This window comes from Hyperolius riggenbachi, chromosome 4, assembly GCF_040937935.1.
Source record: "Hyperolius riggenbachi isolate aHypRig1 chromosome 4, aHypRig1.pri, whole genome shotgun sequence".
In the NCBI taxonomy this organism is placed as follows: Eukaryota; Metazoa; Chordata; class Amphibia; order Anura; family Hyperoliidae; genus Hyperolius; species Hyperolius riggenbachi.
Genome location: NC_090649.1, coordinates 276,642,517 through 276,668,597, shown reverse-complemented (window position 1 = coordinate 276,668,597; position 26,081 = coordinate 276,642,517). Strand labels below are relative to the sequence as shown.

Below are 26,081 nucleotides of genomic sequence, written 5' to 3'. Positions count from 1 at the left end.
TCCATCTGCACTGTGTTTGCATTGAAAAAAAGCTTGCCTCAATTTTAATGCAAGCCAAAGGGAGTGCTTTTTTCAAAACACAAACACAGAGCGGACAGATCACAAAGCGCTCAGCAGTGGGTTCAGCCCTCAGAATGACCAGAGGATGTGGTTTCAGGCCTCTTTCCCACCAGGACGTTGCGTTTTAGGGGACGTTATGGTCGCATAACGTGCCCCTAACACAACGCCTGGTGGTGTTGGAGGAGGACGCCAGAGTGAGCCGCGTTGTGCGGCTGTTGGTGCGGCTGTTGGTGCGCCTTTTTTTGTCTCATACCTTGCGGGGACCACGTGATCGGAACACTCCGCATCACGTGGTCCCGCCAGCCAATCAGCGGCCGCTCCAGGAAGAAAACACAGCAGAAGTGATGGGAAGTCCGGCTCTTTTCAATGAATCGTTTCATTGAAAAGAGCCGGACTTCCTATCTACTGTTCAGAATCGATTCAGAGCAGCTGGACTGAACCTAGTGATGGGAAGTCCGGCTCTTTTAAATGAATCGATTCTGAACAGCAGAGATAGGAGATCCGGCTCTTTTCAATGAATCGATTCAATTAATCGAGCCAAACTTCCCATCACTACACGGCAGTGCAGTTAGCCATGTGGCTAACAATAGCGGACTCTCCCCTCCTCCTCTCAATAAAATAAACCACAATACTGAGCATGTGCAAACAGTCTAACGTAGAACGCACAGCATGCTGCACTTTTAAATAACGTGCAGCGTTACAATGTAACGCAACGTGGGCACTGTGAACAGCCCATTGATTTTTCATTACTGTGAGTTGGGCTGCGTTACAGGCTGTAACGTGCGCCTGTAACGTCTTACTGTGAAAGCAGCCTAAATCTCTGAACTGTAAAGTCAAGGTTGTTTAAATTTTTTCTATATGCTTCTGCTTTATAGATTCTTGATAACCTTTTGATAGCAAGAGGCCAGGAGCTTTGTTTTGTTCCCAAAGGCAATTACCATGTTAGCATAGTTTGACGTCACGAAGGTAACCAAACTAGAAATCCAAACTAGTTTTTAATAACAGCAATAAAAACTTTGGGTTAACCAGCTCCAGTGAAATATATATACACAGTAGAATCTCGTTATAGTAAACCATGATATAGTAAATTTGGATATAGTAAACTCAGTCCTGTATACATGTATTTTTTTTTCATATGGTACAGCAACATATAGTGACCAATTTAAAAAGTAGTACACTCATTGCAGGTATTGGCTTTCAAGACATAGGCAGAATAAATGTACTTCAAAAAGTTTTAAATTCACACAGGCTATAGAAAAGGCATTGTGTTCAGCCATATGTGCAGACCACTTCCCTAAACTCCAATCACCCCTCATATTTCCATATAATGGCTGGTGTACATAATAGGAGGTTGGGGAGATTCCGCAGTTCAGTCATTAGCCATGGCGGTAGCCAGTCAAAACACCTCACTGAACAATTTAGCAATATGTTTTTTTTGGCAAGGAGGTGTTGATATTCCACAGGTAAAACTTTGAAAATCACTGCCATCTATAGCAAAAGGTTTGGCCAGTTTATACCTTCTCTAAAATGGCCAACTGTTCTATATTATGAATTCTTTAGCAGTCTGAAATGTAAATCATCAGTAGGCTAAACAGTAGGTTTGCTCACTTTCCATTAAGCCAAAACAACATATGACATTTTTTTGGCTGGAAAAAAGAAAGTTCAAACATAGAGGTGACTTGTTGATTACAGCCTATAATGGGCATGCAAGGTTTTAACTCCTTCCAAAAATTAACCAAGAAAGAAAATCTCTTTTTAATCCCTTTTCCTTCTTTTTGCTGATGCATTTCCTTCTTGCTTTGCTGATGCAATCTTCTCTGCAGGTCTCTTCTTCAGTGCTTTAACTTTGCGAGTCTGTAATTTGCCCAGATCCTGCTTCTGCATATGAATTCGGCCATACTTGGTACCAAAGGTATCATGTGATATGTTTTTCTTCTTCTTTGCCTATATGAAGAAAAGCATTGCTGTTAACAGATCACTTAACAAAAAATAGCATACAACAGAGAAATAAAGTTTTACACCTAATTTCACCATTTATTACAAGGGGTCACAGAATGCATAAAGCACACACTGCAACCACAACAACAAAAGGAGAAGGGGGATCTACTAAAGGAGAACTTCCATTATTTTCAGAGAATGGGCGGGCATTCAAAAGATGGGTACCCTATGCTCAATTTTCTGGCTCTGCACTCCATGTTTCCCATCACATATGCCTTTTTTCCACTGCCCCCACATACAGTGCTCGGAACCTGGAACCTCCAACCTAGATTTCACATCCTATATTTACTACTGTTTTTGGAGCTGTACAACTTCATCAGGAAATTGCAATGGAGAAAGGGAGAAGGCTTTTGATTCCCTTCCAGTCCTACCATCTTTAAAGGGATCCAGAGATGAGGAAAAGCTTAAAAATAGAAAAAAAAGATGTTATACATACCTGGGGCTTCCTCCAGCTCCATAAACCTGGATCGCTCCCATGCCGCCATCCTCCGCTGCCTCTATTGCTGGTACCGGGTCCCGTCACTTCCCCCGGACGTGACCAGTATTCCGCATCCACAGGTGCTCCCTCCGGCTCTGTACGCATGCGCCTGCGTAGTAGGGAGGGAGCGCATTGCACTTGCATCGACTAGACGAAAAGACGGGACCCGGTATCGGCGGACAGAGGCAGAGGAGAAAGGCGGCGTGGGAGTGATCCAGGCTTATGGAGCTGGAGGAAGCCCCAGGTATGTATAAATCTATTTCTTCTTCATCTCTGGTTCTCTTTAATCCTTTATTGGCCAATAGGTATTTAGACTTAAAGCATGTGTATGTACAAGCAGATAAAATTAAACATCATAGGTTGGCTTGGGAAAATCCACCATCATCTAGAAAATACTTAGTAATTTAGCTTTTGTATTTTCATCAATGGCAATTTCCTACTTCCATGAATACAGATTGACCTCCTTCTGAAATATAATTGCCCATTTTCCATCAATAACAAAAACACAGGAATCATTGATAAAACCATGCAATCCACTCTGGGAGAGAGGCGGCCCACTTCCGTCCGCGCTATGGTCCCGAGGCGAGCAGCTCTTCGCTCTGGGTCCCCCGGGGGTCCCTCGGCTATTCCAGGCCGACCTGGGCTCCTCAGCACTGCGGTATCGTCACGTTTAGGGGGGATTCTGATTTTGAGGCGTTGTCATAATCCCACAGATGGTAGTTTTGCCCCATTGGCTCCTCAGCCAAGCACATAAAACCAGCCAACAACTTACAAATATGTTGTGAGGTACTTTTGCCCTTCCTCTGCTTATCCGTTACCTGACTTAAACCTCCCATCCTGTTGTCCCACCACTCTAGACCCCACCACCCTGCATCTGTTAGTAATACTTCAGGATGAAAGTATTCAACCCTGTACCAGATCTTTGACTTAGGAAACCTTATTTGCCAATAGGCAAAAGGTAGCTTTACAATGGCCTGCTCCTGTCCCCTCAACCCTATAGTGTAGGATTAAGCTTCCCCTAACTCTGTGTCCCTCGCTGCAGTTCCGCCTTCTGCCACTCTTCTGGGGTCCCCTCCGTAGCGGCCGCCAAGCCTGCCAGGTCGGGTCTTCTGCACATGCGCAAGCGCTGCGTGCGGTCGTGTGTCTGGTAGCCAGGAGCATTCTATGCAGGCGCAGTACTGCTGAGTCAGCAGCTGCTATAGATTGGACCTCAGAAGAGCAAGTAAATCAGCTTTTTTTTCCTCAGCTCATGTATCCGTTAATTTGTAGTATTACAATTACATAGTCAGCAAGTTGTCAGTTTGTTAATACCTGAAGGGCTTTAGGCCGTTTCATAGCTAGCTTGTACAAGTCATCAGAAGCCAGATGAGTTCTCCTCATCACAAAATCAAATGAAGGTCCCATTTCTTCCAGTTCTATCCTTGGAGTTCTGCAGCCAGACTTCTTTAATAACACCCTGACAAACAAAAAGGCATAACAAATGAAATAAATTCTTACTGATGGAAGCAAGGATGCTACTACTTCCAATCTTCATTTTAAATGCAAGCTTGTATGCTTATCCTTTGGCATCAGTATTTTGAGTCATACAAGTAAGCAGACAGTGCACTCCTGGAGATGTCTGAACACCTGATTTATGAACTTCTATTGTCTCAGTGACCCAAAGTATTAATGACAGAGTTCAGGGTGATAATGTATTAACTTTAGACCACGGGAGTCAAAATCAAATACAAAGTGGGCCGAAATTAAACACTGGGACCAAGTCGCGGGACAACCTCAATGTCAACTGGCCACCTTATAAATGTTCCCTGGTGTCTAATTGCCCCCCTCCAACTCCTATAGATCCCTTGTGTCTAGTGGTCCTCGTCCCTCCCCTATACAGTTCCCTGGTGTCTAGTGGTCCTCCCTCCCCTATACAGTTCCCTGGTATCTAGTGGACCCTTCACAACCCTATACAGTTCCCTAGTGTTTAGTGCTTTCCCCCTACCTCCCCCATATGGCTTCCCTGGTGTTCTAGGGCTTCATCTCCAATATAGCTTCCCTGGTGCTTTAGAGTGGGCCAAACCTAAGGCAAAGTGGGGAAACCCCTCGAGGGCCAAATTTAATGGCTCTGAGGGCCAGATTTGACCCACAGGCCGGAGTTTGACATGTATGCTTTAGACTCTTAGAAAGAAGGCAGCAATGACAGACACTCTCGATCTCTTAGCACAAGCTGTACAGGATCTAAAAAATAAACTCTTGCGAGAAAAATTAAAGCAAAAGCTCTGCCTTTAGTCTGCTTCTTGTAAATGCTACAAGCTCATCACTGCCAGCGACTGCATTAGATCGAGAAGTGGAGGTGCTTAGCCCATACACGTATTACGGAGATCTGATCAAGTGGCTGTGAGGTTGCCAATACCTCAGACGCTGTTACGGGCCCATCTAGGCCGCTACATCTGGTGAGTGGGGACAAGAAGGGGGGGTATTGATCCCTAGCAGTGAATGTCCCAGATTGATGAAGTGAACTTACTTGTGTCTATGGACTCAGCAATAATTTGGCAATAGCACCTGTTATGAACTTTTAAACTATTTGTATGCAGCGCTTTAAACCCATATACAATACTGAATATTTGGTTTGCACATAGCAGGGTAGCGCTCTACATTATCTTTTATAAACATTTTTGGATATTGGTTTTTATTATCTGGTCGAGCGCTAATCTAATTGTGATTATTGTTTAGCCTCTAAAACTAGTAGTGGCTGGATAGTTATACTGGTTAAGGGCTCCGACACAAGAAACCTGGGTTTGAATCTCATGGTCAGTAAGCAAGCACACATTAAGTAGAAGACCTTGGGCAAGACTCCCTAACACTGCTACTACCTATACAGCGCGTCCTAGTGGCTGCAGCTCTGGCACTTTGAGGAGAAAAGCGCAATATAAATGTTCTGTGTCTTGTCAAAACTCATCTGGCAGCCTCTGTTAGGAAGATTGTAGAATGCCCCTTTTATATAACAGAAAACAAGGCAACCAGTCTCAAATGATATTTGCCAATAATCCCTGCAATGTGTAGAGGTGAACTGAAGGAATGTCACTGATTTACAAAATGCAAATAAGAATGGTTTCCACAGGTCTTCTATGTCTTCACAAAATCATAAGTTAAAAAGGAAAATAAAAAAAGAACGCCCTCTTTCTCTCTCATTACAAGTTTCCTTTAAAAAGGGTTAAAGCACATCAATTATGAAACTAACTATATTCAGTAAAAAGGGGTCACTGAGCTTACCAAGCCATTTGAGTTCCAATAATTAGTTCTAAAGGTTTTGGAATCAATAAAATGTCATCAGTGCCCAAATTTATGCACCTGCCTAATTGTATTTAAAGGAATACTATCGATGTATGCATTTATTTTTAAATGCTGTATGTTGTAGCACACATTAGGACAAGTACTAGGAGCAATTTGATTCCTCACACAGCTGTTCCTCTCAGCTGTAAAATCCTCCGTCAGTTTTGGCCGTCAGTGTTTGATACAAATGTATCTATATGCTGACTGCTCCCAGAGGGCTAAGCCCATGTCTGCACAGGGGAGTTGCTATCAACTCCTCAGTTTCTAGTTTAATTATCACCTTGCTGAAAGAATCTTATTGATATGGTGGTAAGGGGTTAAAGATTCTAGCAATGTGTGTTTATTATCTTTGCTTCTCTTGACTGATAAAGATACTAATAATGCTAATTGTAAACAGTGGTCTGCCCCTCTCAGCAGCTTGTAAAGTGGATGCAGCCTGGAGTGAATCACCTCAAGCAGCAGCCAGACTGAGTGTAAACACAGACTATTGTTTATAGCTAGTTATATTCCAGCAATATTCCAGCTCATTTAGTTACCTGTTACCACCTCAGATCAGCCTATTTCTCCTCATGTCTCCTGCATGCTGTGAGTGACACAGTGAAATATATTTGTGAGCTGTGTGGCAGAGTAACCAAGCAGCTCAGGGTGACCCAAACTACTATGAGCTGTGTGAGAAATGAATTTTTAAGCAGGGATAGTGAGAGAGAGACCTGGGTGAATAAATAAAGTGCCCCTAGCACTAGTGGTAATGTGTACACTAATATACAGTATTAAAAAAAAAAGTCGTTTCAATCGATAGTACTCCTTTAAACAATTATTGTGCACTTTCTGTAAATCCAATAAACTTCATTTCGCTTCTCAAATATCACTGTGTGTGTCTCCTATGTGATGTATTTAACTGACATTTATCATAACCACCAACGATTTTTACAGGAAAATTATGACGATTAACAAGGTTGCCCAAACTTTCACATCCCACTGTATATTTGTGTATAATTATTTTGTAAAACACTTTATTTTCCAAGTCATGGAAATTTCACTTAGGGCCAGTTCACATTTGGCGCTTTGCCCACAATCACGTTCGGCTCCGTGGTCGCGATTCAGCTTGATCTGCGCTTGTGATTCCCGTTAAACAGAACGGGAATCAGAGTAATCGCCCCCAACGCTGCATTGATCGAAATCACAACCACTGCAGTGTAAATGTATCCATAGGGATACATTGTAGAAGCGCTTTGCTGATCGCCGACGATCAGCAAAGCGGTGAAGAATCACCCCAATGTGAACCAGCCTTTATACCTGTGTGAAGAAGCACATGAGAGAGATGCAGGAGTCGTCATGCTGATACAAAACATTACTGCAGCACAATCTCACTGCTTGGTCACAGGAAGTGTGCAGTATGGTGGACAGCTTCTGAAGCAGTCCATTCTTTTGGTTTGATCTCCCCAATGCTCAAACAATATGCACTAATCTGGACACTGATGACCCATATGCCATCTACAGGCAATGAGAAAGTGCTGCACAATGGGGATAATCCATGAACCCACGAGAGAGAGAGAGAGATGTACGAAAAGTAGCCAACTAAAAAGCTGCGGAGCCTCCCCTACAGACCAAATGGTCTATTTCAGGGATCCCCAACCACCGGGCCGCGGCCCACTGCTGGTCCGTTGGCAGTTTCCAGCTGGGCCGCGGCGGGTCTAGCCTCTCCCCCCGCGGCCGCCGTTCCCGTTACCTCATGAGCTGGCGGCCGCTTCCTCTCTCAGATTCCCCCAGCCGCTCTCCTCTTTGCAGCATATTCTATTTACAGCAGCGCGTCCTACGGCCGCTGTAAGGAGGGAAGGAAGCGAGACATTGGTTCCCACGGTAACGGCTATCGCCGCTACAGGAAGCCACTGTCCTGCTTCCTTCCCTCCTTACAGCAGCCGTGGGAAGCGCTGCTGTAAATAGGAGATGCTGCAAAGAGGAGAGCGGCTGGGGGAATCTATGAGAAGAAGCGGCCGCCAGCTCATAAGGTAACAGGAGTGGCGGCCGCGGGGGGGGGGGGGGGGGGGGGGTGATCTACACAAGGGCAACTATACTAGCTATGCTGGGGCACTATACTAGCTATACTAGGGTGCTATACTAGGGCACTACACTAGCTATACTGGGGCACTACACTAGCTATACTGGGGCACTATACTAGCTGCACTGGGTCACTATACTTGGTCACTTTGATACTAATTATACTGGGGCACTATACTAGCTATACTGGGGTAACTAGATTCCCTATACTGGGGGCAACTATGCTTGCTTTGCTGCCGCACCCCCCCCCCCCCCCCCCCTGTAACCTGCTGCACCCGACACTGCTCGGTGCACTCCACCAAACCTCCCCCCCCCCCCCGGGAAAATTTTGAACGGTTAGTGGTCCCCGGGCCGAAAAAGGTTGGGGGCCCTGGTCTATTTAATTGCCGACGCCATTCTTAGCTACAGGTACAAGTTGAACCTCCATCATTCAGAGATCAGGTCTCAAAAAGTAAAGATACAAATACATGCATGCTTCCTATGCAGTATTACAAGCCATTTTACTGCATGTGGTAATTTTCCCAATTGTGATCCGCTAAAAATATCAAAACAATGAAGACAGGTTGTGCGAAAAGCAGCCATTTAATCTGGCAGCAGGGCACTGGAGAAATACCTTTCTACAGACGGACTGCCCAAGAACTACCATGATGCACATGAGTCAGGAAATACTTGTCCAATGACATCCTAATCACAAAGGTGGTCTACATTTGTACAGTACCTGTAGAAAGTCTGCAAAAAGGTTAATCAGGAGGCTGTCATAGCTATTCCTTTCTAAACTACTAACTGCTGCTCTTATTGCTTCAGTATTGCCAAAGCCATAAGCTTAGAATATACATGTAGCCAGCGGAGTCAGACCTCTGTCAGATAATGTGATCTGAATACTTGTTCTGAGTCACTAACTCAAACAGCATTAAAGTGGATCCGAGAAACTTTTACTCATTGCATAATTGTGTTCCTTTCATATAGTTTACAGAGCATTCCTCAAGCCAAATACTTTTGTTTTAATACTCTAATTCCCTATAAACTAAACAAGCCTCGTCCACAGCTTTTCACGGTGCCTTGGCATTTTCAGACAGTAGCAAGGGCTTATGGGAGCTCAGTCTGGGCAGGAGGAGGGGGAGGAGTTACTAGCCAGAAATTTCAGAGGCAGAGGGGACTGAATTTACACACAGGCAAGCTGATAGCATCTCCAGCTCTCAGCCTGTGACAATGTGACAAACAGAACATGGCTGCCCTTATTGTATCACAGGAATAAATAATCATAATCTGTTAAAGCTGTTTGCAGATAGATATGCGGTGTAACCTATCTAAACCAGGGCTGCCCAATAGGTCGATCGCGAGTGGGGGAGTCGAGATACTGTGTGTGTTTATGGGGGGGGGGGGGTTGTGTTGGTGGTAGATCTCCTGAGCTCGGCAATTTTTAAAGTAGCTCGCGAACTGAAAAAGTTATAACATTTATAGACAAGTTACTTGTTATAGTTAGTTTTTCATCTCGGATCAGCTTTAAAGGGGAACTGAAGTAAGAGGTATACGGAGGCTGCCATATTTATTTCATTTTAAATAATACCAGTTGCCTGGCAGCCCTGCTGGTCTATTTCTCTGCAGTAGTATCTGAATAACGCCAGAAACAAGCATGCAGCTAGTCTTGTCAGATCTGACTTTAAAGTCTGAAACACCTGATCTGCTGCATGCTTGTTCAGGGGCTATGGCTAATAGTATTAGAGGCAGAGGATCAGCAGGGCTGCCAGGCAACTGGTATTGCTTAAAAGGAAATAAACATGGCAGCCTCCATATACCTCTCTCTTCAGTTTCCCTTTAAATGCAGAGGATAGACCACGATAGCGGCACGCAACATTTTTTTAACCAAAAATAAAGCTTATAACTTTTATATCCCTTTCACTGAAGGTTTCCTTTATAATATATAAGGGTCTCATGATTGAAACAGGCATTGTTACCCATAGCAAAAAAAAAACTCTTCACTTCTTCAGAGTGCATTTGAAAGACTATGGGAAGTACTATGGTGCATATGACAATCAGAAACAAAAGTGCTTTCAGATCATTCGCTGACTGTAAAGTAATGAAATACAAGATTAAACATCTTCAGTGGTCTCCTGAATATAGCATTAAAGAGGTTAGGTGAAATTTCACACTACATTGTTATACTTTCAGGAGAATTTACGTATAACGTCAGACTGAGTTTGGGCAAGTCCCTTTGCCAACAATATGTTCCTGGCAAGGTACCCAGGGCAGTTTAAGTTAATTGTGCTGTAAATAAAGTACTTACTTGTAGCTGCGCATGAAAATTTTCCCATCTACTGCAGTGAAATGCAAGACATGCTCCAGTCCTGCCAGACGTATACCAGACACTGATGGTCCTCTAAAGAAATCTGCACAAAGAATTGTGTTAGTTCAGCTAGACAATGTTTCACAGCATTTTATAAACACTTCAGCACTGGTTGGATGCCAATTGGATGCCAATTTTCTGGGAAATCTTAAATTACTATTTTGAAGGGAGGGGGTGGGCACACTGAATGTTATCAAGTGGCAAAAACAAATGTCTAATGAGAAATTTGCTCTATACTGCTAAAAGCAAACATATCACCTCCTTTATGAAAATGAAGAAAGTGACACTGTTCTGGATACTATAAATGTGCTTTTTATTTAAAGTGTGAAATATGTTTAATATGTAATTGATAATCAGCATAATAGGGTCAGATAGGGGACTGGGCGTGTTTCTCACAAATGTAAGCTTTGCATCCTGTAAAACTTCCAACTTTTTGCTACTAATTGAACTGTGAGCTTGTGTGATTTTGCAATATAATTTGGATCATCACAATTTTTATATATGTAATAGCCTGGTGTCTGACGGTGTGTAGCACAATATAAACCACTTGTTCTGCTCTACACGTGTATTAAATTGAACTGGCAACTGTGATTACTTTGGGAACAATGCTAAAGAGATTTTAAGTTTACTGTTCACATACTACATTAGTTATATGATGTCATGCCTCTAGAGCCTTTCCATCTGTGTTCTGGACACGGTTTTGCTAAAAATACAACACAATAAAATTTTGACATTTTATTTGAAATCATATTTATAGTGTAATTAATAGAGGCACTGAGCTTTGTACCAGACCTGTTTGAGTATATGCTCTTTATTGCCAGATGGGGCGGGAGATGCCCGCGAGATGCATTGCACTTACACTTTCTGGAGCATACAAATAAATCTTTGTTGTTTGAATATACACAACACTGTGTCTGCTTGGAGGGCGTGGGTCCACCTCTGCCTCCTCTCATAACTTTTTTTAAGAATATTTTATCCTTGTGGCGCCTCTGTCTGCATATATAGTACCCGAGTCCACCCTTGGTGGAGGGGTAATGCCCCTTATTTCATATCTACCGAGAGCGTCTTCTTAATCCTGAGTGGGGACAGGTCTAATCTCCGCACCTGCTGATATAGTGGTTACCTGGACGGTAACCCACGTTTGTGAGTATAATTACGTACTTACCTGTCATATCCATTTACCAGTACATACAACACTATATTGGGCTCTCTGTGTCTCCATTTTTGAATTAATATGATTTATAATTACGGTATATAAAAATTATCTAATGTTAAATCTATTTACTGCTTTGTGTGGGCAGTAAACCCACACACCTAATTAACCTTACTAGAAAATATGCTTACATCAAAACTCTTATGTTCAACCACTGCTGTGTGCGACTGCATTACTTGCACATCAGGTCTGCTCACCTATCCCATGAAATAAAAATTCAGGCCATTACCTAATAACAAGCTTTTTAAGCGCCTGTAATCTTCATTGACCTCAAATGCATCTCCAGCGAATATCAGAAGAGGCTTGGTGCCTTCAGCACACTTGCAGTTCTGCAATACATGAAGTCAATTCAGATTAAAAAAATAAACTACATGAATGATCCCATACATTAACCTGTATTTCAAACTGATCCCATACATTAACCTTGCCTTTTCAAACTGGAAATCACAATCAGCATTGCAAATGCGCTGCAATAACAATTTCCTCTACCGTGCTTAGCAACACGCTTACATGTTCAGGAAGGTTGCAAGGCATGACTGTATTTCTGATGGAGGAGGAGGAAAAAGAATATATTAAACAGCATAGCTTCTATATTTATTAAAAGAAAGCAAAAGTTCAAAAAATGCAGCAGGGCTGATGGTTGAGAATAACGGAACCTAAACTGAGAGGGATATAGAGGTTTCCTTTTAAACAATAACAGTTGCCTGACTCTCCTACTGATCTCTTTAGCTGCAGTAGTGGCTCAATCACACACCTGAAACAAGCATGCAGCTAATCCAGTCTGACTTCAGTCAGAGCACCTGATCTGCATGCTTGTTCAGGTGCTGTGGATAAAAGTATTGGAGGCAGAAGATCAGCAAGACTGCCAGGTAACTGGTATTATTTTAAAAGGAAAAATCCATATCCTTTCCCTTAAAGAGACACTGAAGCGAAAAAAAAAATATGATATTATGATTTGTATGTGTAGTACAGCTAAGAAATAAAACATTAAGATCAGATACATCAGTCTAATTGTTTCCAGTACAGGAAGAGTTGAGAAACTCCAGTTGTTATCTCTATGCAAACAAGCCATTAAGCTCTCCAAGTAAGTTAGTCGTGGAGAGGGCTGTTATCTGACTTTTATTATCTCAACTGTAAGTGAACTGTTTACTTTTTCTCAGCTAGAGGAGAGGTCATTACTTCACAGACTGCTCTGAAAAAATCATTTTGAATGCTGAGTGTTGTGTAATCTGCACATATTATAGAATGATGCAATGTTAGAAAAAACACTATATAACTGAAAATAAAAGTATGAGAATATTTTCTTTGCTGCTAATCTTCTAGTAATTATTCATAGTACACAACCAATTCATTATATCATTTTTTTTTTTTCGCTTCAGTGTCTCTTTAAGCAAAAACCATCTTGCACTCGTATTACACTGATATGAGCATTCCCGTGTGATATTTGTTATCGCAAGCAATTGAAAATGGATTGCAAAACACAAACAAATTGGGCGCAGTGTGATATTGCTCTAAAGTCCTATTCATATTTCTATTGTTTTCTTATTCATTCATTACTTAAAATATTTTATTCTTTTATTACTTACAATAATTTACACTGGGCCTCAAATAGAACACTTTTTGGGGGGGGGGGGGGGTTGCGCGGGGGCGTTTGGGGAGTGTTGGCATTAGGCCAGGATCATCAGTTAGGTTTAGATAATAGTACTGTGCTAGATTAGGGTTAATAATAGATCAGGATACAAGTCAATACTTATATACTTTACAGGAAAGCTAAACTTTTGTTAAAAAAAATAACATATAATAATAATAATGGCAGTATTTGTATAGCGCTTTTCTCCTGTTGGACTCAAAGCGCTTGCGAGGCAGCCACTAGAGCGCACTCAGTAGGCAGTAGCAATGTTAGGGAGTCTGGCCCAAAGAACTCCTTACTGAATAGGTGCTGGCTTACTGAACAGGCAGAGCCGAGATTCGAACCCAGGTCACCTGTGTCAGAGGCAGAGCCCTTAACCATTACACTATCCAGCCACCACATATCATCAGAGCTACATAAGTTAAAGTTACCTTTACCGTTTAGTCCACTGCCAACTAAGCGTTTGCAGGCATGGCAGATGACTCAAACATGCTTACTGGCAGTTGCTTTTATTATTATTTATCTAGCACCGACATATTGCGCACTGCTTCACAGAGTATATAGTCGTGTCACTAACTGCCCCTCAGAGGAGCTCTCAATCTAATCCCTGCTTTAGTCATATGTTCATTGTACATTAATATAGCTACTTTTTGTGCTGTACACAATATTCCATTTTAAATAAAATATGACGCCTGGAGTCTGGGTGAAATTGATTAATGACTGCTGTATTGTTATAAAACCAATTTTCCATGCAATACAATAAATCAACCCCTTTCCCCCAAGCTATTGCACCACTCCCTTATTATGAATGGATTCACCAGTTAGCATCGTTCAGAGATGACTTAAAGAAAAAGCATTAGCGCTGGGTGATTGAGTCCATGTGTGGGATCCTCTTGTAATTGATCACTCATGCGTATGATATATACTGCAGTATACAAGGTTTAAAGTCCTTGAAATTTAAGCATGCTGGTTACTCACGCTACCCCGGGCTGTGCCTTCCTGATTATGCTGTTGGCTTCCACCGCCGTTTGTAAAGTGCTCTTGATTCCTGGCTCACCGCAACTTCATGCAGCCCACTGCTGTGGTCACACTTGTGCTGGCATTGCTTTCAATCGCTTGCCGGGGTGTGCCTGTGAAGTCCCAATGCCTCTGGTTTAGCTTGTGCAGGGCATGCGGGCGTCCCCGCTCTGCCATAGGCAATGTGGCAATCTTCCCCTTGTTCGTGGCCTGTTTCAGCGTGCTCCAGTGTGTGACTCATCCGGGGTGGGCTGTTCCTCTACTCAGATACGGTGGCCTGGCTGAAACAGAAAGGTCTACGCGTTTCATCAGATCCCTCTGACTTTCTCAAGACCGTTGTAGTACGTTCACACTCCCTCTTGTGGTCATTTATATACTGGCAGTTCTTATTTTAGTTTGTTTTCCATCAATGATTTTCATTCAGTGCTCTACATCTCCATCTTGTGGTTTTTTATGTTATTGCACTTCTAAATTCTATTTCTGTTCCTGGAATTCAAACATTTACCTGCCTTAGTACAAATAACTGACTGGAGTCATATTATACTACTTCTCTATATTCCTATCATGCATAGCAGATTTAATTTTACCAGAGAGAGGAGGGACCAAGATTACGGATCCCAGACTGCCCATTCTCTTATTCCCAAACAATCCTCCATATTTGCAAACAATGATATGTGAATGATTCTCTGCGTTTTTTCCATACGGATTTTCGCAAGGTACTGTGGGAAAGCGTACTTACTTAAAGAAACACACCTAAATTGAAATCATTATTTAATCCCCTAGGAGCCAATGTTTTGCACTTGTATATCCACATACATTCCTTCTGTAACAAAACCCTATCAAAATCCCCCCTCCTGGGGCGTATCTTTAATTGATATATCCCCCTAAACTTTAAATTTTTGGGGTCACTATTATGAAATTCCTTAAAATGCTGGGCTACTGCACTTTCTTCCTTTTTATTCTTAATATTATTGATGTGTTCTCCTATACGCGTTCCCAGGTCCCTTGCTGTTTTCCCTATATAGGTCTTTTTACATGGACATGTTAGTTGATATATCACTCTTGTTGTGAAAAAATCTATATAATCTCGTATTTTAAATTCAGTTTCATTGGTGCTATCAAAAAAGGTTTCCCCTTCTAACACATGTCCACAATGTCGACAGTTTTGGCACTTGAACATGCCTTTTCTCCTTCGTGTCACTTTTTCCTGTTTTTGAAGTTCACTACTAACTAACACATCATTCAAACTGCTGCTTCTTCGAGCCGTCACCTGGGGTACTTCTCCAACTATCTCAGCAATATCGCTGTCTAAGGTGAGGATTCCCCAATTCTTCTGTAAGATTTCTCTTAATTGGTCCCAATGGCTGCCGTACCTGGTTATGAATCTAACTTGATTTTCATTTTTTTGTTGTCCTTTCCTGTCTTGCTTGTCTTTTTTCACCAGTAATGTATGCCTATCTGTCTGTAAACCTCTTAGATGAATGAATGACTGGGGGGGATTTGTTGCAACAATGGCATATATTCCAGTGTTTGATGAGGAGGAGGAGATAAACACAGCAGTTATGCTGACAGCAAGAGAAACTAAAGTAGTTAATTTAGACAAGAAATTCAGAATATACCAAAAAGAAGCCATTAAACTGGTAAAACGTAAATGGAATATCATCTATGTGGAAAAATACATAAAAGCACAGATAATTCCCAGGGGAATCAGAGAGAGAGTGATCCCAGCGGCCCATTTACTTACAGAAAGGTTCCTCCCGATTTGGAAAAAAGAGTGTATAGAACACGGTTTAAGAGTAATGCAAATGATGGTAGATGAAGAAAAAATACAATTACAAGACATGGAGGCACATATTGATAAGATACGTGAGGAGGTCAATTTAAACAAACAAGATAAAGACTTTGCTAAATTCAATGAACGAACTAAAAAGATTATAGAAAAGGAACAAACAAAAGTAAAAAAGATTAAAACGGGCAAATTCTTAAGGGATCAGGATGACTGGGCCAAAGATAATATTTTTAATACCCACCCTAAAACTAAACATCCTAGAGAAGGAAAAAAGGATAAAAAGAAGAAAAATAAAAAGATTAGATGGGGGGAAAACACTTATAGCTCTTCAGAGGGCTATAGTGATAGTGAAGCATCATCGGGCCCTGAATCAAATGTAGAGGAGGAATTTTTGTTAACAGCCCAAGAATTAGCAGAGGAAATTCGAGCAGCAGGGGGGGAAGTGGTAGGAAGCGATTTTTTAGAGAAAACACAAGGGGAACCCCAGATGCAGCGAAAAGAAGGGGTTCAGACCAGAGCACAGTCCAGTGCTATGTAACAGGGGAGCCAAAGGCACCCCAGGAAAATAAAAATAGTTTAAATGTCATAAACCTTACCGATTTGATCCTGTCGGAAGACCACATTCACGTGCTGAGTAAAGGATTGACTTTTTGTCCAACTATGCACGGTGATGAATTTGAGGTATATAAAGATCTAAATCTATTTTTACGTAGAGTAGTTTTGAAAAAAATGTTTAAAAAGGGGGAATCAATAACCCTGAGTGGTGATACACAGGTAGCAACCGACGAGTTCGGAGAAATGCAGATTGATGACTTTGAGGAGATGCGGTCGGAGGAACATACAACCTTAGAAGAAAGAGCAATGTTTACTGACTTAAAATTGAAATCTAAATTTATGCCATCCCTTTATTCCAACAGATCCACCGCAGTTTTCCTCCAGGTTATGGAAAAAGACCTAAAATCTATTAATTGGACAATTAAGAGTAGGCAAAATTTAACAGAAGGACAACAAAAAGCCTTGAAAGAGTTACAATCAATGCAAAATATAATCATCAAAAAAAGTGACAAAGGAGGCAATGTAGTCTTAATGACCCAAGAAAAATACGTGATGGAGGCAGAGAGACTACTGGGAGATCCAAAATGCTATCAGCAAGTAAAAGGGAATCCATTTCTTCAATTGGTGACAGATATAAATTTGAAATTATCTTGGGGATATGTGGAGGGAATTTTGTTAGAAAGAGAGTATAGATACATGGAGGTAAAAGAATTCAATATTCCCACATTCTATATTATTCCCAAAACACATAAAAATCTGGGAAATCCGCCGGGGAGACCCATAATTTCAGCAAATGGGGGGCCTTTGGAAAGAATTGCGCAATATGTCGATAGAAAATTAAAACCCATGATGATCTCTCTGCCTTCATACGTAAAGGACACAATGGAGGTATTAAACAAGATTGAAGGGGTATTGATACCGGAAAATAGCCTCCTTGTCTCTTTGGATGTTGAGTCCTTGTTTACTTCAATACCACATGATGTGGGAATAAATGCCATGATGTATTTTTTGGAAGATTATTATGGACAAGGGGAGGAGTCGCACAATGATTTTGTTGTGGATTTGATGAAATTGATATTGAATAGAAATTATTTCGAATTCAATGGGAAGTACTTTCAACAATTGAGGGGCGTGGCCATGGGCGCGGCGTGCTCCCTGGCCTACGCATGCCTGCACCTGGGTTTTTGGGAGAGGGAGGAGGTGTATGGCATGCGTGGGTTCCGGGAGCATGTCGCACTGTGGCTGCGTTTTATTGATGACATATTGATGGTGTGGAAGGGTAATCGTCAGAGCCTGAGTAATTTTGTGGACCAGTTGAATGCTAACCACAGAAATATCTTTGTAACGTACAATTGTGACATGGACTCAATTACATTCTTGGATCTTAAATTGACAAAAGATGGTAGCAAGTTGGTGTCCAGCACATACAGGAAGGAGAGTGCAGGAAATACACTGCTGCATGCCTCGAGCCATCACCTGGGGTGCCAGATCAAATCTGTACCCATGGGGGAATTTTTGAGAATTCGGAGGAATTGTTCAACAGTAGAACTATACAAAACAGAAGCTAGATTGTTAAGGCAACGTTTAAAAGATAGGGGCTATCCTAACAGAATCATCAAAAGGGCATATCTAAGAGGTTTACAGACAGATAGGCATACATTACTGGTGAAAAAAGACAAGCAAGACAGGAAAGGACAACAAAAAAATGAAAATCAAGTTAGATTCATAACCAGGTACGGCAGCCATTGGGACCAATTAAGAGAAATCTTACAGAAGAATTGGGGAATCCTCACCTTAGACAGCGATATTGCTGAGATAGTTGGAGAAGTACCCCAGGTGACGGCTCGAAGAAGCAGCAGTTTGAATGATGTGTTAGTTAGTAGTGAACTTCAAAAACAGGAAAAAGTGACACGAAGGAGAAAAGGCATGTTCAAGTGCCAAAACTGTCGACATTGTGGACATGTGTTAGAAGGGGAAACCTTTTTTGATAGCACCAATGAAACTGAATTTAAAATACGAGATTATATAGATTGTTCCACAACAAGAGTGATATATCAACTAACATGTCCATGTAAAAAGACCTATATAGGGAAAACAGCAAGGGACCTGGGAACGCGTATAGGAGAACACATCAATAATATTAAGAATAAAAAAGAAGAAAGTGCAGTAGCCCAGCATTTTAAGGAATTTCATAATAGTGACCCCAAAAATTTAAAGTTTAGGGGGATATATCAATTAAAGATAAGCCCCAGGAGGGGGGATTTTGATAGGGTTTTGTTACAGAAGGAATGTATGTGGATATACAAGTGCAAAACATTGGCTCCTAGGGGATTAAATAATGATTTCAATTTAGGTGTGTTTCTTTAAGTAAGTACGCTTTCCCACAGTACCTTGCGAAAATCCGTATGGAAAAAACGCAGAGAATCATTTACATATCATTGTTTGCAAATATGGAGGATTGTTTGGGAATAAGAGAATGGGCAGTCTGGGATCCGTAATCTTGGTCCCTCCTCTCTCTGGTAAAATTAAATCTGCTATGCATGATAGGAATATAGAGAAGTAGTATAATATGACTCCAGTCAGTTATTTGTACTAAGGCAGGTAAATGTTTGAATTCCAGGAACAGAAATAGAATTTAGAAGTGCAATAACATAAAAAACCACAAGATGGAGATGTAGAGCACTGAATGAAAATCATTGATGGAAAACAAACTAAAATAAGAACTGCCAGTATATAAATGACCACAAGAGGGAGTGTGAACGTACTACAACGGTCTTGAGAAAGTCAGAGGGATCTGATGAAACGCGTAGACCTTTCTGTTTCAGCCAGGCCACCGTATCTGAGTAGAGGAACAGCCCACCCCGGATGAGTCACACACTGGAGCACGCTGAAACAGGCCACGAACAAGGGGAAGATTGCCACATTGCCTATGGCAGAGCGGGGACGCCCGCATGCCCTGCACAAGCTAAACCAGAGGCATTGGGACTTCACAGGCACACCCCGGCAAGCGATTGAAAGCAATGCCAGCACAAGTGTGACCACAGCAGTGGGCTGCATGAAGTTGCGGTGAGCCAGGAATCAAGAGCACTTTACAAACGGCGGTGGAAGCCAACAGCATAATCAGGAAGGCACAGCCCGGGGTAGCGTGAGTAACCAGCATGCTTAAATTTCAAGGACTTTAAACCTTGTATACTGCAGTATATATCATACGCATGAGTGATCAATTACAAGAGGATCCCACACATGGACTCAATCACCCAGCGCTAATGCTTTTTCTTTAAGTCATCTCTGAACGATGCTAACTGGTGAATCCATTCATAATAAGGGAGTGGTGCAATAGCTTGGGGGAAAGGGGTTGATTTATTGTATTGCATGGAAAATTGGTTTTATAACAATACAGCAGTCATTAATCAATTTCACCCAGACTCCAGGCGTCATATTTTATTTAAAATGGAATATTGTGTACAGCACAAAAAGTAGCTATATTAATGTATTTGTAATCAGTACTAGGTACTAGTGGCACCTTATCCGGATAAATTGACCGTTCAGAGAGAGGGGGGACCAAGGGGTGCTCAGACTGCCCAAGACAATCATATACACATATATATAAAAAAAAAGGGGGGGGGGCACAAGGAACACACTGGGGGGGATTTGTTGCAACAATGGCATATATTCCAGTGTTTGATGAGGAGGAGGAGATAAACACAGCAGTTATGCTGACAGCAAGAGAAACTAAAGTAGTTAATTTAGACAAGAAATTCAGAATATACCAAAAAGAAGCCATTAAACTGGTAAAACGTAAATGGAATATCATCTATGTGGAAAAATACATAAAAGCACAGATAATTCCCAGGGGAATCAGAGAGAGAGTGATCCCAGCGGCCCATTTACTTACAGAAAGGTTCCTCCCGATTTGGAAAAAAGAGTGTATAGAACACGGTTTAAGAGTAATGCAAATGATGGTAGATGAAGAAAAAATACAATTACAAGACATGGAGGCACATATTGATAAGATACGTGAGGAGGTCAATTTAAACAAACAAGATAAAGACTTTGCTAAATTCAATGAACGAACTAAAAAGATTATAGAAAAGGAACAAACAAAAGTAAAAAAGATTAAAACGGGCAAATTCTTAAGGGATCAGGATGACTGGGCCAAAGATAATATTTTTAATACCCACCCTAAAACTAAACATCCTAGAGAAGGAAAAAAGGATAAAAAGAAGAAAAATAAAAAGATTAGATGGGGGGAAAACACTTATAGCTCTTCAGAGGGCTATAGTGATAGTGAAGCATCATCGGGCCCTGAATCAAATGTAGAGGAGGAATTTTTGTTAACAGCCCAAGAATTAGCAGAGGAAATTCGAGCAGCAGGGGGGGAAGTGGTAGGAAGCGATTTTTTAGAGAAAACACAAGGGGAACCCCAGATGCAGCGAAAAGAAGGGGTTCAGACCAGAGCACAGTCCAGTGCTATGTAACAGGGGAGCCAAAGGCACCCCAGGAAAATAAAAATAGTTTAAATGTCATAAACCTTACCGATTTGATCCTGTCGGAAGACCACATTCACGTGCTGAGTAAAGGATTGACTTTTTGTCCAACTATGCACGGTGATGAATTTGAGGTATATAAAGATCTAAATCTATTTTTACGTAGAGTAGTTTTGAAAAAAATGTTTAAAAAGGAGGAATCAATAACCCTGAGTGGTGATACACAGGTAGCAACCGACGAGTTCGGAGAAATGCAGATTGATGACTTTGAGGAGATGCGGTCGGAGGAACATACAACCTTAGAAGAAAGAGCAATGTTTACTGACTTAAAATTGAAATCTAAATTTATGCCATCCCTTTATTCCAACAGATCCACCGCAGTTTTCCTCCAGGTTATGGAAAAAGACCTAAAATCTATTAATTGGACAATTAAGAGTAGGCAAAATTTAACAGAAGGACAACAAAAAGCCTTGAAAGAGTTACAATCAATGCAAAATATAATCATCAAAAAAAGTGACAAAGGAGGCAATGTAGTCTTAATGACCCAAGAAAAATACGTGATGGAGGCAGAGAGACTACTGGGAGATCCAAAATGCTATCAGCAAGTAAAAGGGAATCCATTTCTTCAATTGGTGACAGATATAAATTTGAAATTATCTTGGGGATATGTGGAGGGAATTTTGTTAGAAAGAGAGTATAGATACATGGAGGTAAAAGAATTCAATATTCCCACATTCTATATTATTCCCAAAACACATAAAAATCTGGGAAATCCGCCGGGGAGACCCATAATTTCAGCAAATGGGGGGCCTTTGGAAAGAATTGCGCAATATGTCGATAGAAAATTAAAACCCATGATGATCTCTCTGCCTTCATACGTAAAGGACACAATGGAGGTATTAAACAAGATTGAAGGGGTATTGATACCGGAAAATAGCCTCCTTGTCTCTTTGGATGTTGAGTCCTTGTTTACTTCAATACCACATGATGTGGGAATAAATGCCATGATGTATTTTTTGGAAGATTATTATGGACAAGGGGAGGAGTCGCACAATGATTTTGTTGTGGATTTGATGAAATTGATATTGAATAGAAATTATTTCGAATTCAATGGGAAGTACTTTCAACAATTGAGGGGCGTGGCCATGGGCGCGGCGTGCTCCCTGGCCTACGCATGCCTGCACCTGGGTTTTTGGGAGAGGGAGGAGGTGTATGGCATGCGTGGGTTCCGGGAGCATGTCGCACTGTGGCTGCGTTTTATTGATGACATATTGATGGTGTGGAAGGGTAATCGTCAGAGCCTGAGTAATTTTGTGGACCAGTTGAATGCTAACCACAGAAATATCTTTGTAACGTACAATTGTGACATGGACTCAATTACATTCTTGGATCTTAAATTGACAAAAGATGGTAGCAAGTTGGTGTCCAGCACATACAGGAAGGAGAGTGCAGGAAATACACTGCTGCATGCCTCGAGCCATCACCTGGGGTGCCAGATCAAATCTGTACCCATGGGGGAATTTTTGAGAATTCGGAGGAATTGTTCAACAGTAGAACTATACAAAACAGAAGCTAGATTGTTAAGGCAACGTTTAAAAGATAGGGGCTATCCTAACAGAATCATCAAAAGGGCATATCTAAGAGGTTTACAGACAGATAGGCATACATTACTGGTGAAAAAAGACAAGCAAGACAGGATAGGACAACAAAAAAATGAAAATCAAGTTAGATTCATAACCAGGTACGGCAGCCATTGGGACCAATTAAGAGAAATCTTACAGAAGAATTGGGGAATCCTCACCTTAGACAGCGATATTGCTGAGATAGTTGGAGAAGTACCCCAGGTGACGGCTCGAAGAAGCAGCAGTTTGAATGATGTGTTAGTTAGTAGTGAACTTCAAAAACAGGAAAAAGTGACACGAAGGAGAAAAGGCATGTTCAAGTGCCAAAACTGTCGACATTGTGGACATGTGTTAGAAGGGGAAACCTTTTTTGATAGCACCAATGAAACTGAATTTAAAATACGAGATTATATAGATTGTTCCACAACAAGAGTGATATATCAACTAACATGTCCATGTAAAAAGACCTATATAGGGAAAACAGCAAGGGACCTGGGAACGCGTATAGGAGAACACATCAATAATATTAAGAATAAAAAAGAAGAAAGTGCAGTAGCCCAGCATTTTAAGGAATTTCATAATAGTGACCCCAAAAATTTAAAGTTTAGGGGGATATATCAATTAAAGATAAGCCCCAGGAGGGGGGATTTTGATAGGGTTTTGTTACAGAAGGAATGTATGTGGATATACAAGTGCAAAACATTGGCTCCTAGGGGATTAAATAATGATTTCAATTTAGGTGTGTTTCTTTAAGTAAGTACGCTTTCCCACAGTACCTTGCGAAAATCCGTATGGAAAAAACGCAGAGAATCATTTACATATCATTGTTTGCAAATATGGAGGATTGTTTGGGAATAAGAGAATGGGCAGTCTGGGATCCGTAATCTTGGTCCCTCCTCTCTCTGGTAAAATTAAATCTGCTATGCATGATAGGAATATAGAGAAGTAGTATAATATGACTCCAGTCAGTTATTTGTACTAAGGCAGGTAAATGTTTGAATTCCAGGAACAGAAATAGAATTTAGAAGTGCAATAACATAAAAAACCACAAGATGGAGATGTAGAGCACTGAATGAAAATCATTGATGGAAAACAAACTAAAATAAGAACTGCCAGTATATAAATGACCACAAGAGGGAGTGTGAACGTACTACAACGGTCTTGAGAAAGTCAGAGGGATCTGATGAAACGCGTAGACCTTTCTGTTTCAGCCAGGCCACCGTATCTGAGTAGAGGAACAGCCCACCCCGGATGAGTCACACACTGGAGCACGCTGAAACAGGCCACGAACAAGGGGAAGATTGCCACATTGCCTATGGCAGAGCGGGGACGCCCGCATGCCCTGCACAAGCTAAACCAGAGGCATTGGGACTTCACAGGCACACCCCGGCAAGCGATTGAAAGCAATGCCAGCACAAGTGTGACCACAGCAGTGGGCTGCATGAAGTTGCGGTGAGCCAGGAATCAAGAGCACTTTACAAACGGCGGTGGAAGCCAACAGCATAATCAGGAAGGCACAGCCCGGGGTAGCGTGAGTAACCAGCATGCTTAAATTTCAAGGACTTTAAACCTTGTATACTGCAGTATATATCATACGCATGAGTGCTCAATTACAAGAGGATCCCACACATGGACTCAATCACCCAGCGCTAATGCTTTTTCTTTAAGTCATCTCTGAACGATGCTAACTGGTGAATCCATTCATAATAAGGGAGTGGTGCAATAGCTTGGGGGAAAGGGGTTGATTTATTGTATTGCATGGAAAATTGGTTTTATAACAATACAGCAGTCATTAATCAATTTCACCCAGACTCCAGGCGTCATATTTTATTTAAAATGGAATATTGTGTACAGCACAAAAAGTAGCTATATTAATGTATTTGTAATCAGTACTAGGTACTAGTGGCACCTTATCCGGATAAATTGACCGTTCAGAGAGAGGGGGGACCAAGGGGTGCTCAGACTGCCCAAGACAATTATATACACATATATATAAAAAAAAGGGGGGGGGGGCACAAGGAACACACTGGGGGGGATTTGTTGCAACAATGGCATATATTCCAGTGTTTGATGAGGAGGAGGAGATAAACACAGCAGTTATGCTGACAGCAAGAGAAACTAAAGTAGTTAATTTAGACAAGAAATTCAGAATATACCAAAAAGAAGCCATTAAACTGGTAAAACGTAAATGGAATATCATCTATGTGGAAAAATACATAAAAGCACAGATAATTCCCAGGGGAATCAGAGAGAGAGTGATCCCAGCGGCCCATTTACTTACAGAAAGGTTCCTCCCGATTTGGAAAAAAGAGTGTATAGAACACGGTTTAAGAGTAATGCAAATGATGGTAGATGAAGAAAAAATACAATTACAAGACATGGAGGCACATATTGATAAGATACGTGAGGAGGTCAATTTAAACAAACAAGATAAAGACTTTGCTAAATTCAATGAACGAACTAAAAAGATTATAGAAAAGGAACAAACAAAAGTAAAAAAGATTAAAACGGGCAAATTCTTAAGGGATCAGGATGACTGGGCCAAAGATAATATTTTTAATACCCACCCTAAAACTAAACATCCTAGAGAAGGAAAAAAGGATAAAAAGAAGAAAAATAAAAAGATTAGATGGGGGGAAAACACTTATAGCTCTTCAGAGGGCTATAGTGATAGTGAAGCATCATCGGGCCCTGAATCAAATGTAGAGGAGGAATTTTTGTTAACAGCCCAAGAATTAGCAGAGGAAATTCGAGCAGCAGGGGGGGAAGTGGTAGGAAGCGATTTTTTAGAGAAAACACAAGGGGAACCCCAGATGCAGCGAAAAGAAGGGGTTCAGACCAGAGCACAGTCCAGTGCTATGTAACAGGGGAGCCAAAGGCACCCCAGGAAAATAAAAATAGTTTAAATGTCATAAACCTTACCGATTTGATCCTGTCGGAAGACCACATTCACGTGCTGAGTAAAGGATTGACTTTTTGTCCAACTATGCACGGTGATGAATTTGAGGTATATAAAGATCTAAATCTATTTTTACGTAGAGTAGTTTTGAAAAAAATGTTTAAAAAGGGGGAATCAATAACCCTGAGTGGTGATACACAGGTAGCAACCGACGAGTTCGGAGAAATGCAGATTGATGACTTTGAGGAGATGCGGTCGGAGGAACATACAACCTTAGAAGAAAGAGCAATGTTTACTGACTTAAAATTGAAATCTAAATTTATGCCATCCCTTTATTCCAACAGATCCACCGCAGTTTTCCTCCAGGTTATGGAAAAAGACCTAAAATCTATTAATTGGACAATTAAGAGTAGGCAAAATTTAACAGAAGGACAACAAAAAGCCTTGAAAGAGTTACAATCAATGCAAAATATAATCATCAAAAAAAGTGACAAAGGAGGCAATGTAGTCTTAATGACCCAAGAAAAATACGTGATGGAGGCAGAGAGACTACTGGGAGATCCAAAATGCTATCAGCAAGTAAAAGGGAATCCATTTCTTCAATTGGTGACAGATA

General features: G+C 41.2%; 1 protein-coding gene across 2 annotated transcripts in view; it reads right to left on the bottom strand.

Moving 5' to 3' along the window:
- Positions 1 to 1,042: 1,042 nt before the first annotated feature.
- Positions 1,043 to 26,081, bottom strand: part of RPF2 (ribosome production factor 2 homolog) — a 55,667-nt gene continuing 30,628 nt past the window's right edge. For both annotated transcript variants that reach the window (XM_068231304.1, XM_068231305.1), the window contains exons 7-10: positions 11,696 to 11,795; positions 10,194 to 10,296; positions 3,848 to 3,992; positions 1,043 to 2,004 (exon numbers count right to left, since the gene is read on the bottom strand). In XM_068231304.1, coding sequence (XP_068087405.1) covers positions 1,816 to 2,004; positions 3,848 to 3,992; positions 10,194 to 10,296; positions 11,696 to 11,795 — 537 coding nt within the window. In that variant the 3' untranslated portion in view covers positions 1,043 to 1,815. The remainder of the gene's footprint in view (positions 2,005 to 3,847; positions 3,993 to 10,193; positions 10,297 to 11,695; positions 11,796 to 26,081) is intronic.